This window comes from Dipodomys merriami, unplaced genomic scaffold (genome assembly GCF_024711535.1).
Source record: "Dipodomys merriami isolate MVZ:Mamm:240054 unplaced genomic scaffold, mDipMer1.0.p SCAF_3, whole genome shotgun sequence".
Classification (NCBI taxonomy): domain Eukaryota; kingdom Metazoa; phylum Chordata; class Mammalia; order Rodentia; family Heteromyidae; genus Dipodomys; species Dipodomys merriami.
In genome coordinates this window covers 3,679,299-3,694,488 of record NW_027204492.1, presented here as the reverse complement: position 1 = coordinate 3,694,488, position 15,190 = coordinate 3,679,299, and the positions used below count along the sequence as shown (strand labels likewise).

The 15,190-nt window shown below is 39.1% G+C and overlaps 1 protein-coding gene across 3 annotated transcripts in view; it reads left to right on the top strand.

Annotated features, from left to right (window-relative positions):
* The window catches only part of Mtm1 (myotubularin 1), a 90,926-nt gene that overhangs the window by 53,007 nt on the left and 22,729 nt on the right, over positions 1-15,190 (top strand). For all 3 annotated transcript variants that reach the window (XM_070039594.1, XM_070039593.1, XM_070039595.1), the window contains 3 exons: positions 9,056-9,139; positions 11,267-11,416; positions 14,368-14,556. In XM_070039594.1, coding sequence (XP_069895695.1) covers positions 9,056-9,139; positions 11,267-11,416; positions 14,368-14,556 — 423 coding nt within the window. The remainder of the gene's footprint in view (positions 1-9,055; positions 9,140-11,266; positions 11,417-14,367; positions 14,557-15,190) is intronic.

Sequence of the window (15,190 nt, the reverse complement as noted above, 5' to 3'; positions counted from 1 at the left end):
ATGGCTTACAGGCTCATATCATACAAGTCTAGATCTAAAGAGAAGAAGCCCAAAACCCAGTTGCCATTGCCTGAGCAGCATGGGAGACCCAGAAGGGATTTGTTTGCAAAGTCCAGAATATGAGATTCGTGGCCCATGTCTGAATCTGGCTCAGTGACGTCCCTGCTTAGCCACCTTGGAAGTCACATAATATTTATGTGCTCTAGTGTTCTCATCTATAATGGGGATAATAACAGCTTCTACCCCATAGGGCTTTTGTGAGGATTAAATGTAAAGTGCTTATGACACTGCCTGGCACTTGCTAAGTACCCAATAAATGTCAGCTGCTCTGTTATTAGTGCACCATTTTCCCAGCAGGTAAAGGAATAAGGATGATCACCCAGCACTCCTCCCCTCCCAACAAGACTATTTATAAAGTGATTGTGATGATATGTGGAACATTTTAAGTCCTTTAAAAGAAAGATGCTGTATAAAAACTAGTTGTATGATTAACAAACCATGAGTTGCACTTTGATAAAGGTCCCATTGAAAGTCTTCAGTGTCAGAGTATGAAATCTAGAAAGCATCTGAACTAGAAGTTGGAAATAAGGGAGGCGGTAGTAGGTAATGAAAAGAAATTTTCAGAAATGGTTTTTCATTTTTCTCTTTTACATCTTTTGACCCTGCATGGGCTTACTGCTTTCAGGGTACCATGGCTCATTCAGATTTGTGTTTGTGCACTTCCCACTTTTCTGTGACATTCTGGAATGAGCTTGGACCTCACAGTATTTCCTACTAGTTACGCTTTGAGATGATTGGCAGTCATGTAGTTTTTTTTTTGTTGTTTTTTGGTTTTTTTTGGTGTGTCAATAGAAATGGGCACCGGTGAATGGACAGAAGTAGCTGGCTTTGCAAAGCCTTACTGTGGATAGGATTAGAGTGCTGTCCACCGCATCCAAAAGATGGAGGCTATGTTTTTGACCGTGCTCCCTAGGCATTTACAGGCGTTGGTCACACTGGGTTGCCATTTCTTTCATTGTTTCCTTTTGCCTAGCTTCTTCTACATATATGTTAATTCACAAATGGCAATTGCACATGCTTACCGAATACATGTGACCCTTCAGCTCATGTTTACTGTGTAATGGTCAGATCAGAGTCATTTCTTTTTGCCCAGCTTTGGTGCCATCAAACCTTGTCGTGGGAATTAAACATTGAACCATTACGACCTTGTGGCCTTTTTGCTCTACTCCTAATGTAAGATAACGAGCTGAGTAATAAAGGCTTGTGTCTTTTTGTGTGTATGTCAGTTGTTGGGCTTGAACTAAAGGCCTGGGCACTGTCCCTGAGCTTTTTTGCTTAAGGCTAGCACTCTACCACTTTGCATCACTGTGCCACTTCCGATTTTCTGGTGGCTTATTGGAGATAAGAGTCTCACGGACTTTCCTGCCCAGCTTGGCTTTGAATCGTGATCCTCAGATCTCAGTCTCCTGAGTAGATAGGATTACAGGTATGAGTCATCAGCACCTAGCTAGCCTCTGTCTTTTTTGTTTATTTGAATGAAGGGTGTGAATTATCCTACAGTAGAGGATCAGTATAAGGGCCGGTTTGTCTTGAGTAAAGAGTAAACATGGCTAATTGAGGAACTAATCTTGGTTTTTCAATCTTTGTCCTTCCTGTTTCCTCCTAGACTTGGCCCTCTGTTCTCTGGCCTCCTATCTAGACAACCCTTACCCCTTTCTCATCTATAAGCATTGATTTCCCTGACCACCTCTACCATATCTTCTCCCTCTAGAACTCATGGCAAACAGACTTCTAGCCTCCACCATGGGGACCTTTCTCATACCTTTTGGCTATATTTGTGATGGTTTTGCTCTGGACATTTAAAAAATACTACTTGGTATATTGAGTATATATCAAACATTCCTAATTCCAGTACATTGCTTCACTAGGAGGTGAATCAACATGTGGTGGTTCTCAGGTATGACTTATTGCAGCAAAAGGATGCAGGCCAAAACCAGCAAGAGAAATGATTCACAAGGCCTAGTCAGGGAAATCTCTTTGTATTTTCCTTTTACCATAATTATTCAAACATTTTTGTCTTCCTTATATTTCTTTCCTGCTTCTGTTGTCGTGTTTATGCACCTGTAGCTCTCTGTTAACTGCTGAAGTTTTAGAAATGGAACTTGCACTATCTAGAAGGGCAGCCAGATTTTTCTTGTTCTCCTTTTTTCATTCGTTTCCCCCTCATTTTGCTCCGGCATTTGCAGAATGTCTACACTGTGGTGAGGCTCCAGAAGCTAGAGCTGAAACCCACTGCCTGACCCCAAGGAGCAGGAGTGCCATTTTCCTGGGTGATGTGCACAGACGTACTCAGTTCTTCAGACGTACATGGGATGCCATGGGGGCAAGAAAGGAAGGCTTCCCAGGAGAAGTGAATCCTGAAAGATGAGGGGAGCATTCATCAGGCAAAAGCCTGGCCAGGCCAGACTGGAAGAACAGTCATTAAATGTGAAGAGGCCAGCCAGACTGGCCCTGGTCCCACATAGCATTTCAAGTCCAGAGCATAGAGTGTATATGCACATGTGGGACTGGCAACAAAACGTGGTACTGTAGGGCAAGGCAAGCCAAATCTTGAAAAGCCTCGTGTGCCTGCTTCATCAAGTTTCAATTTTTGTCTAAATGTGAAGAGAGCCATTTACAGATTTTAAGCAGGAACATGACATGATTAGGCTTGTGTTTCCCACAGATTTCCTGGGTTGCTATGTACAGGATGTGTAGTTAAGAGGACAAGAGTAGTGTTGGGACAGAAACCATTTCTAGGGATCTTTATTAGTCTCCTTGATCTGTGATGACATGGAACAGTGAAGGGAAAGAATGAATTTCAGAAAGGTCTACATGGTGATTGAATATAGTCAGAGGGAGAATGCTGTGATCCAAAAGGAAGATTTCTGGATAAAAGAGTGAGAAAGAAGTTCCACATGGGATCTGCTAAGGCTCAAGTGCCTGTGGCACAACCAATTATAGACCTCTAGGAGACAGGTGAAATAGGAGGTATAGATCCTGAGCTCTGGCCTGGATGATTTATATTGTCGGTTTTGGTAGGTTCACTTTTTTCATAGATGTAACCAAAATTTCCAGGAGAGGGAATTACAGTGGCAAATAGGTACAGCAGATAAGCCCTGAGAAATGTCATGATTATGACATGATTATGATTATGATTATGGATGAGTAGTTAAGAGTACTCCTTTTCCAAAATGGTTTCAAATGTCATTTCAGATGTACTTTTTTTAGTTTTTTCCTGAATCGATAAATAGGTATATTTATACGTAAAGGTAAAGGTGATGAGCCAGTACAAAGGTTATGGATTTAGTGGGCAATAGAAATAGGAACAGGAAAATTATTTACAGAAATGAAAACATAAATGTTAATTTATGTGCAAAACTGCCTTTGACCTTTGAAACTTTTGTCCATTTTTTGGAATAACTGTTTCAAACTAATTTGTATGAACTCACTAATGCCAAATCATGTGAAATACATACACTGAAAGCCTGTCCACATAATGCCAATTTTCAAAACCTCTCTTCTTCTATGAAGGGATCTTGTTTCTTAATTGTAATCTAAAAAGTGGGAATGAGGTATCTAGACATTTCTGTGTCCTTCAGTGGTAGATGGAAGCATTTATATATTTTCAATTAAAAATATTTCAGAAATTAAGTGAGAAAGAAGGCTTACTTAAATTCCTGTTCAAACATAGCAAAACTGAAATTGAAATGTTGAATTGAAACCCCTTCATAGAACTACTTAAAGGTAATAAAAATGAATAATAATTTAAAAATACATAGTAAAACTCATCAAGAAAATAAGTAGTTAGTGATTGGAGCCATTAAAAATAATGGCCAATTAAGTTAAAACTAAAATCTGTTGTCATTTTGGACAAGACATAACAATGCTAAGTACATATAAATTCAAATGACAGATTATGGTTTTTTTTATGTCAGAACTGTTTTTATCCCTAGTGTGAAATCAGAGGTTTTCATCTTAACTTTGTCCTTTAACATATTTCAGATGTTACTATGTGCTATTTTGATCTGGAGAAATGTACATGATTGCTTTTGTAAAAGTCTCTATGTATTGTATCTCTTGACTAGTAGGTACTAGAACTGATAAAATGTTCACTTGGGGGAACCAGAGCTGGGCAGTTGACAGCATATGTTCTCTGCGGTCAGTTTCCTAGTTTTAATAGTATCTTGTATTATAAAAGATATTAGTATTTGGGAAGGTAGCATTGACTGTATGCAATCTCTCTTGATATTTCTTTTTTTTTTTCTCTTGATATTTCTTAGCAACTTCCTGGGAATGCACGATTGCCTCAATGTAACTAAATAAAATTAAAGCAGTTACTAGCTTCACTACAAATTCTCAAGGTGTCTGGTGTATTCCAGATAGTCCTTCGTAGACTAGGCCAGTAGAGAAGTCATCCCATAGAGATTCTGGTTCAGTAGGGGTGAGATGGGAAATAGACATCCTTCTTGGACTTCTTGGAGTAAACCTGCCCTGGTTAGCCCAGTTCAGAGGCCAAGCCCTGGGGAAGGAAGCACCTTGACTCAGAAGCCACACAGACTGCACTGACCATCAAATGCTCACTATCACCTGACACAACACTGCCACTGTTTTCACACTTTGCTTGACTGGGGCTGCATTTTTCTGGAATTCTCCTCCAAGCAAAGATGAAATCAGGGTGGACCTTAGCATTTCCTCTCTGGTAAACAGGACTTCCTACTAAGAGGGTAGTTAATGGATAAAATTCCACACCCAGTGCTCTCCATGGCCCTTCCATCTCCCAAATTAATGGACAAAATGGACCCACATGAGGTAGTATTTAGGGACAATTATTGGAATGTATGATCCAGAAGAGAAAAGAAATGGTAACTAAAAACGTAATAACTTGAGTTTGAATAGTTTTCAGAATGAAGGTTGTAACCAGTTTCCACTTTACCTTGGCAACTCCATACTTTACAATAATGAAATCCAGACAGATTAACTCTGGTACGAAGTGACAAAACTTCAGGGAAAATACGATCTATACAGGGGTTCATTCTACTAGCAGCTTTACTCATCCATGTGAGGTCTTGGAGCATATACTAGTAAATAAAGATAGAGGCATTATTATGCAGAAATATTGAGAAATAAGCTCTTGAGCTCATGAATAAAGTGTCTGCTTGAGGTGTAGGTTGTGAATAATTATTGAAGATCTGAGACCCTAGGTATTCTAAGAGAAATTATAGATTAGGAAAGGAGGAGAAAGGTCAGAGGACAAGGGGGTGGGCAAAGACTGAAAAGGGAAACACAGTAGCCAAGGAAAAGCACTGAGAAACAGTTTTCAGAAAACCAGGAGGATGAGAATTTTAAAGGCTGATATGTATACTTTGTAGTGTAGTAATTGAAGTCTGCTAATGATGAAGAAAGTTTCAAAGAACAAGCTGGTAAAAACTTGTTGCAGTGGTAGTTACCATTTCTGTCTACTTTCTGATTCAGCATCTAAGTAGTTGATTCTAGAAAGTAAAAATAGGATAATAATTATATAGTTTATTTATCCCCATCTAGTATTTAAAGAATTTAAGGAAAAATGTTGAAAACACTTTCTTTAAAAATAACACATTCACCTGGGCGCTGGTGGCTCACGCGTATAATCCTAGCTACTCAGGAGGCTGAGATCTGAAAATCGTGGTTCAAAGCCAGCCCAGGCATGAAAGTCCATGAAACTCTTATCTCCAATTAACCCCAGAAAACTGGAAGTGCCACTGTGGCTCAAGTGGTAGAGCACTAGCATTGAGCTGAAGAGCTCAGGGACAGCGCAAAGGCCCGGAGTTCAGGCCCCATGACCAAGAACAACAACAAAAAATTCAACTTTGCAGAGTGATAATGGATTTAAATTACAAATCATTGCATTATCTTTCAAACTATGTAATTTGTACAGTTGTACAATGACTGTAAATATTGCATATGAATTACAATAGCTGAGTGACTTTCCAAAGTTATAGGTAATGTTGGTCTGTTATTTTTGTTTCCTTTGATAAAGGCTGTGCATAATTACAGTTTTAAAAACCAATAATGATATGCAGACTATGGATTTCATAAGACCTGCTTTAATACTCGATGTTCATCTTTTTTTCCTACTGGGAGCTTATATTATAAAATTCTTGCATTGTTTCTCTCATCTGCATATTTAATGAGAAAATGAATAACTAAGATCTCTGGAAATTAGGTCCTGGCATATTTCTTTGAATTCATTCTTTTAGAATGCTTGTTTCAGTTGAGTCAAGTTGTTTGTGGAAACTTATACTAGTAAGCAATGCTTTTGAAAAATGTCATAAAAAAAGAAAAATGTCATGTAACTAACTATAAGCGAATTTATTTAGATGGTAAAGATAGGGGATTAATACTGCGATGCAGTATTATTACATTCGTTGCTATTTTATTTCATGGTGAGAAGTATTGGACCATTATGTAAACAATTAATTTTCACAAAATATTTGAGTTGTGACCAGACTCTTAGCATCAAGAGTAAACTGGGAACTGTTTCTATTGCCAGCCTGTTGTAGGCATGTTTCAGAGTAAACAATACCTTGACCTCATTCACAATGGTGAACTGTCACTGTAGAAAGACATTCTTGAGAAAGGCCACCTGATATATAGCTACCATGGGGATGTTGTCTCCTTACTCTCAGGAGGAAAAAAAAAAACTTCCTGTTGTTTGTGCTTGAGGAAATTATGGAGATAATTTTGATGTAGGCCATATAGTTTTCAGATGAGAATAATTCTATAACTTTCTGTAACATCAGCAGTTTTCACATAAGATAGAAGAAAGGATGGATGCTTGTGGCTTAAAAAGGTGCTTGAATATCAGTGACTGCGAGATAATAATTTACCTTGAAAATTCTTCTGACGTGCTAATGAACACTGATAGTATTATTGAACTTGATTTTTTTTCTCTAGAAAAATGTTCAAGCATCCATTCATTTAAGCACTCATTCCATATTTCCTTGAGCTTCATGGGCAACAGGTGAATAACTAAAAGCAAAGGAACAAAAATCATGTTGCAGACAAGACATTATTTCCAAGTTTTCTTGTAAAATCTGTGATGTTTCAAACTCTCTGCCATCTACAACTTTGCCAAGATCACAGGGACTGACCGATATGGTAGCAGGTGTTCAAAGTGATGATATCTTACCCAGAGAATGCCTTAGGTTTGTTCCAAAGATTCTGTTAATAGATAAAGTACACCATATAATTTCCTTCTGTTTCACCCAATGTCTGAGTTAGACTTCAGTTCATAGGGCTCATTGATTTTCCCCAGCAGGACTGAATAATTAAGCATCGCTCTGGGTTCTATCTCAGGCTTGAGCCTCAGTGAATTGCTTAGTTATATCAGTGTCTGGATCACTGTGCAGAGCACAAAGCTCTCGCCTAGCACTGGTAGACGTGAGGCCTGCTGAGGGTGCTGCATGCTTGGGGAAATTTGGGGAAAACATGTGCTTCAATTCTGCTGGAGAAGGGAAATCCATAGAGGAAAAGGTCCCAGCTATGGACCCTCCAGAGAAAGCAGGTGTGCAGGGGTTATAGGACTTCAAGTTGTTATGCAGTCCACAAATACGTGTTCTTTCAACCATGGAGCAGGCACTGTTCTACTTACTAGGATCGAAGATAAGAACAAAGCAAGTGACCACCTCCTTGGAGTCAATGTGCTAAAAAGGGGACAGTGGAGATCCAATAGTGAGTGAGTGCCCATGTGATAAGCCCAATGCTAATAAGTGATGTGAGAGAGTAAGATGTAGGTGGGAAGGGCATGGTTGGAGGAAGTAGCATGTTGGGTTTCCGTAATGTGTCAGAGAAGATCTTGGTTCGGGTTACTTTTGGTCAGAAATGAGAGAGAAATAAGAGAATCAGCCACAAGAGAAGAGGATCGTGGAGGATAGAAGAATAGGTACAAAAGCCCTGAAGCTGATGTATGCTGTAAACTTTCAGGGAGCAGCACAGGAGGCCAGTGTGGCCAGAGCAGAGTGAGCAGGGAAAGGCAGCCAGATGGCACATGGCCACGTTAGCCATTGGAAGGACTTCTACTTTTACTCTGAGCCAGATGGAAAGCCACAGGGGATCATGACAGGGAAATGACTTGACCTAACTTAACTGTAGCACACTCTTACTCTGACCTTCAAGGTGTAAAGATGAAGACCAGGGGAGCAGTCAGAAGTTATTATACCAAGCCAAGTAAGAGATGGATCAGGGTATTAGTCAGGTGGAGGACAAAAATGACTTTTTTTAAGATTCTTGGCTTAGTGAGCTAGGTCAGGGCTGTCATTGGCTGAAGTGTGTGGACTGGAAATAGCAGAACTGGTAAGTTGGAGTCAAGAGTGTGGCTTTGTGTGTGGGGAGGGGTATTAGCATCAGTCGGCACTTACAGGGACACTTCTAGAGCCCAGGGAAGTGCTATATTGGCCACCAGTGGACAGATGACATTTGAAGCTAAGAAATTCATCAATAATGTCTTGAGAGTGGGCATACAGAGAAGCCATATGAGGTCTCTGATTAGGAATTCACCAAAAAAAAAAAACAGTTAATTAAAAGTTTTCCAATGGCCTAGTTCTCTTTTAAATAGATAAACATGTCACTGTACTCTTTTGAGATAGGTACATTGTTTAATAATCATTCCTAAATTTCTATACTTTTAGTGGCTTTTACCTAAACTGTTAGAAAATACTGTTTAAAGTTGATAGATACTTTTTGGTCTGAAAAATCAAAAAAAAAATTTTTATGGAGCTACATTTTAAAAGCAAATTAAAAGAGATGTTTGTAGCCATAGAAAATTGATGTTTCAAAAGTAATTATTACTCCAGATAGAAATTGTGTACGTCTGGCCTGAATTTTCCACGGATCTTTGTTGTAAGTCTCAGTTTGGGTTGTAATTTCATGGTCAGAAAATTCAGTGAAATTTTGTTTTGTGAAAAATCAAAAGGTATATTACTAATACAGTATTTGGTCACACTGAACTTTCAATTCATTTCTTTGCATTTCCTAGCCATTATTTGCATTTTTAAATGAAGAGAAGTTTAATGTAGATGGATGGGCTGTGTATAATCCAGTTGAAGAATATAGAAGGCAGGTAAGTTGATAGATGTTGTCTGATATGTGTTGGTTCTCATGCATAGGGTCAGTATGTCTCTAAGAACCAGTAATATCCTTGCTTAGTATTTTTAATGGCCATGGCACTAGCCACATTTTGTATACTGTAATTCATTCTGTCACTGTGTAATTTACAATTCCAGTCTCTTTAAAGCTGAATGACTAGTTTCTGTATACCTATATGAAAAACTAAACTTTTATGAGATGAGTCAGATACCTAGGATCTAGAAAATCCAAACCTCTCTACATTTTACTTTTGGGGATTCATGTTGTTATTTATTTCTATATTTGGGAGCTTAACTATCACCATGAAATTTAAATTATAATCATTCTGAATTTTAGATTCAGATGAATTTGAACTGCTTTACTATAATGATGTCTTTCACAAAACATTTGATGATTGTATATTAATAATTGTTTTTATCATTGACCTCTGATACAACCAAATGTGTAGAATGACTAGGAGTTTTAGCAATGTACGTTTTTTTGTGTGCATGCCAGTACTGAGCTTGAACAAGGGCCATGAGCGTTCACTTGGCTTTTCCACTCAAGACTGACACTCTACTACTTGAGCCACAGTTCCACTTCCAGTGTTTTCCCCATTAATTGGAGATAAGGGTCTCTCAGATTTGCCTGCTCGGGTTGACTTTGATCTGGGATCCTCAGATCTCAGTTTCCTGAGTAGCAAGGAGTACAGGCATGACCCATCAGTGCCTGGCTGGACTATTAATAATTCTTCTACAAAACTCTTAAAATAGTTGGCATATCTGTTGAATGAGTTTTGAGAACCAGCTCAAGCCCATTTTCCCCAATGCTTTGCATATTCATAAGCAGATTTGATGCTCTGGGATTATGTGTCAGAGTTTTGCTCTAGATTACATGTGTGAGGTAGTATGTCCCATTGCTTCCATACATCATCTTTAGACAACTGAGTTTTCAAAGTCTGTGAATACCTCTCAGATTACTGAGCTCTTTCCTGGACTGGTTGGCTACTTAGGTGGAAGAAAAACCCACTGAAACAATTGTCATGTTATGGAGACCTCTGAAATATTAGATAGCAAAGTATGTTATCATATTTCTAGAGCATTATTGAAAATAGTAAGACTTTTCTTTAGCTCAAGCTGTAGAGCTTGAAGCAAATATAGTTCCTATTTTTAAGACTGCATGTATATATGAACTTCTGAAGGTACTTTGTTCTAGACTGCCATTATATTCAATCTTTTTTTCTTGTAACTTTCTGATGGGACTTAAACCCCTCTAATTGGATTCAACATCAGACCCAGCATCTGTTTGGTCCGTGATACATAGGGCCAGACCTAAAGAAAAGGTACAATGTCTGTCCCCAAAGCAAACACCCACCTAGCTCACTTTTGTGTGTGTATTTGTGCATTTGTGAGTATGGGGGAGAGTATTCCACCACCTCTGGATTTTGTCCATATGGGATATCATTTTGTGGGTAGATGAGAGGAGGGAAGGTATCTCCTTGTCACAGTAGCAGTCTATTTAAAATGCAAATGACTGTACTACTCACACAACCTGTAGGGTTACCTCAGTCCCAAATGACTGAATTTTAAACACTCACAGGAGGTGGAGAAATGAGCCTCCCCTGAGGGGTTTTCTTTTATTTCCCCTCTGTGATTTTTCCTCATAAGCCTCGCCTCTTTCACTTGGTAATAGATGATAGCTTTCATTCAGTTTTGAGTGAGAAGTTACCTGATCTCTTTTGCCCTTGGTTAGTTAGATACAGATTAGCATTACATATGGTTATTTTCTTGGAGGTGGGGGATGCATGGGTGGGAGATGAACTTGGATTTATCTGTATTGTCTGAGTAATATAGACATCAAATAAAGGAAGATATCAAAGTCAAATAAATGTGTACTTGCAAAAAGATAGTTTAGAAATGTGGAGACCACAGTGTTTTGTCCATGTCCTTCATGTCTGGGTTATTGATTTGACCTCCTTATTATAAATAGGTAGGTTGTCATCACCCTGGGGTCAAAGAAGCATGCACACCGAATGCTAGAAAGAAGAAAAAAGAGGCCCCAGCCAAAATGCAAAGTCTGAAGTCATGTGGTATTGACTTAGACTTCCTCTTTTTTCCTGCAGGGCTTGCCCAATCACCACTGGAGAATAACTTTTATTAATAAGTGCTATGAACTCTGTGACACTTACCCTGCTCTTCTGGTGGTTCCCTATCGTACCTCTGATGACGACCTCAGGAGAGTTGCAACGTTTAGATCCCGAAACCGCATTCCTGTGAGTACTGCTATTAACATTGCTCTCAAAGAATATTTCTCTGAATTACATGCTTTTATATTCTCTAAGAACAGAGGGCATGTAATTCACAGAGCCTTTATTTCTGAATCTCCTTCTAACAAATACTTAGCAAGGGTCCTTTGAGGGCAAAGCACCTTGTCAAATGGGGAAAAAAGTAAAATAACATCTGCCTTTCAGGACTTCAAAATGAATGGAGGGTAGAGAAGGTAGGTAGATAGAGAACTGTGTAGAAAAGAGGAAAGAGGGCTTATATGATGACATCATGGCTGGTCCTAGTGCTGTGTAAAGAACGAGAGAAGGAGGGAAGGAAGGAGGGAGAGTGAAGAGGAAGGAAAAGTTCTTTATGGATGTCATCTTGGTGTGTTACTGAACTGGAGTCAAGAACAGATTATTCTGGATGTTATACCAACCATGTCATTAAACCTAGTTCACAGAGTTCCCTTTTAGTTCTTAAATATTTACACACTGTCATACCCTTTACTATATACATCTGTTTTATTGAGTAAAAATTGAGACATACTTTTTTCCTCTGTCACCTTTCAAGGTCTGTCATAATAAGTACAATGGGTTTTGTTTCACGCAAGTAGGTTCTTCAAAACAAAGGTAGAAGACATTAAGATTTAATGTCACTTTGCCCTTAACTTTCAAGTCTAGACATTCTTGTCCTTAAAAGGATACTTGAGAAGAACCATTGTATACTGTCACCCTACATCATTACTTTGAAAATGCTCTTGCTTTTTTTTTTATTATTTATCAGCTCATATCATCATGATCTACATTGTACTTAAAAATATGTTCTTTAGCTCATTTTGTTAGAAGCAGTTCGGCTTGGACATGTTTTTTGGGGCCAAAGGCATAGTCTGTATCACAGTCTTGCTGATACTTTGCTTACCCACAAGAGGAATGGGGCTAGGGCACTATGAGTAGGTTTGTACATTCAGTATGTATTGTGTATCTACTGTGTTAAAGATGTGTGTGTGTGTGTGTGTGTGTGTGTGTGTGTGTGTGTGTGTGTGTGTGTCTGCGTATCTGCGTGTCTGCGTGTCTGCGTGTCTGCATATGCATGCCAGTCCTGTGGCTTGAACTCAGGGTCCGGGTGCTGTCTTGAGCTGTTTTGATCAAGGCTAGCACTCTACCACTTGAGCCCTAACTCCACTTCATGAATGACTGTTTTTATTATTGTGCTAGTTTTTCTTAGAAGCCAGTTGTCATTATAATAAATATAATTTGTAAGCATCATTGGACAGTGACTTTAGAGGCAACAAGGTTTTTTGGTCTTCTATTAAGTGAGCCCACATGGATATGCCACTTTCCTTCTGTCTGCATTTCATTGTATTAGGGCCTGACCTGATTGGCCATTCTCTGGAAGCTAATAGGAACTTACTTTATGGACATTCTTCCCTTCACCTCCTAGCAACTGTCTATCATATGACCAAGGAGGAGAGAAAACCAGAGAGGCCATAAGTTAGATGTATAGGCTAGAGCCAGAGCAAAACTGGCATCTGTCCCCTAAGCCCATACTGTCATCATCTCACCTTTCCCAGCCCCCTAGGTGTTCTTTGTCTATACATAGACAGTTTATTTTTAATTGACGAATCATAACTATACGTATTTGTGGAGTACAGTGTAATGTTCTGTTATACATATGTACTGTGTGCTGGTCAAGTCAAGAAACGTGGCATAGCCATCATCACCTCATACATTTATTATTCACTGGAAACATGCAAAATATTCCAACTGTTGTGAAATATTCAGCAAATTGCTGTCCTCCATACATATCTAGTTGTGCTAAAGAACATTAGAAGTCAGATCTCCACTATTGTGAACAGTTTTATTGAGTTCTACTTCACAAACAGAGCAATCCTCCATCTGTACTGTACAACTGGTAATTTTCAGGACCTTATCTGATTAGCTGCCTTTCATATGTACTTTTTCTCATATGCTACATGTGAACTGGGAAGCCAGGCTGCAAATGGGTTTAGACTTACAGATAAATTGGAGAAAACTGATTTGGAGGAATGGCTGGAGCAACTCCTGTAGGTATAGGGTATGTAAGCTTCATTGAGGGGACTGGGAGCTCTCTTGGCAGTCCAGAATCTTCCCTGCTTCCCTTGTATTTTCTTCCTCCTGCATTAGATTTGAGAATTTGGACTCAAATGGGAAATTATCTATAGATATGAGTTAATATTTTGAACAACATGTTGTTTTGTTTTTTAACATTTTTTATTATTATCTTTAGGTAGTTGTACAAAGAAGCTCCCATTCTACAAAACAGTGTATGAATAGAAGGTGTCTGACAACATTGTCACCCATCTTGAACAACATATTGTATCAGAGATATTCCCTTTGTCTCTTACTTTTTTACTGCTGGTTCTGGGGCTTGAACTCAGGGCATGGGCACTGTCCCTGGGCTTCTTTTGCTCAAGTCTAGCACTCTACCACTTGAGCCATAGCTCCCCTTTTAGTTGTTTTAGTAATTTATTGGACATAAGAGTCTCACTGACTTTCTTGCCTAGGCTGTGTTTGAATCATGATCCTCAGATCTCAGCCTCCTGAGAAGCTAGGATTATAGGCAAGGGCCACCAGTGCCTGGCTCTTAATTTTTGCTCATGCTATTTCCATATGATAGTAAATCCAATGTGAGCTCCCAAGATTCAAATAACAAAAGCTTTCTGTTCCCTTTAAGTGCATACCTTCTTTGAGGTAAACATTTAGTTTCTGTTAAATGTTAGGACTAATTAAGAAAAGACTGGTAAAGCAACCGGTGGGTGGGATTATTTCTAAGTAGTCATAGGATTGAATACATTTTTCTCATCATATTTTATTTTAGGAAATCAGATTTACTTTGGTGTTTTAGTTTTAGGTTTACTTTTGTTGTTCCAATTAGTTTCTTGAAACTTGATAACTTAAACTTTCTGAATGAACCATAGGTGCTGTCATGGATTCATCCTGAAAACAAGACAGTTATTGTGCGCTGCAGTCAGCCTCTTGTTGGCATGAGTGGCAAACGGAATAAGGATGATGAGAAGTACCTGGATGCAATCAGGGAGACAAACAGACAAATTTCCAAACTTACCATCTATGATGCGAGACCTAGTGTGAATGCCGTGGCCAACAAGGTGCGTATAAGATGTGGTGGAAAGTTACATGTGGCTTTGCAAAGATAGATGGATAGATAGATAGATAGATAGATAGATAGATAGATAGATAGATAGATAGATAGATAGAGAGATAGAGAGATAGAGAGATAGAGAGATAGAGAGATAGATAGGGTAAATAAGTAGGTAAGGAGGTGGACAGACAGACAGACAGACAGTTTTTGTCTGTGTGCCAGTACTGGGGCTTGAACTCAGGACTCAATGTCCCATGCTATCACTTAGCTTTTTTGCCCAGGGCTGGCCCTCTACCTCTTGAGCCATAACTTCACTTCTGGCTTTTTGCTGGTTAACTGAAGATAAGAGTCTCATGTACTAAAGTGACCTTTTTTTTTTTTATTAAAACCCCTTTGTATGCCAGGTGCTGGTGACTCATACCTATAATCCTAGCTACTCAGGAGGCTGAGATCTAAGGTTTGCAGTTCAAAGCCAGCCTGGGCAGAGAAGTCCCCATGAGACTTATTTTCAATTAACCACTCAAAAAATCAGAAGTAGAGCTGTGGCTCAAGTGGTAGAGTGCTAGATTGAGCAAAAGAGCTTAGGGACAGGGGCTGGGAAGGTGTCTCAGTGGTAGAGGCCCTGGGTTCGATTCCTCAGC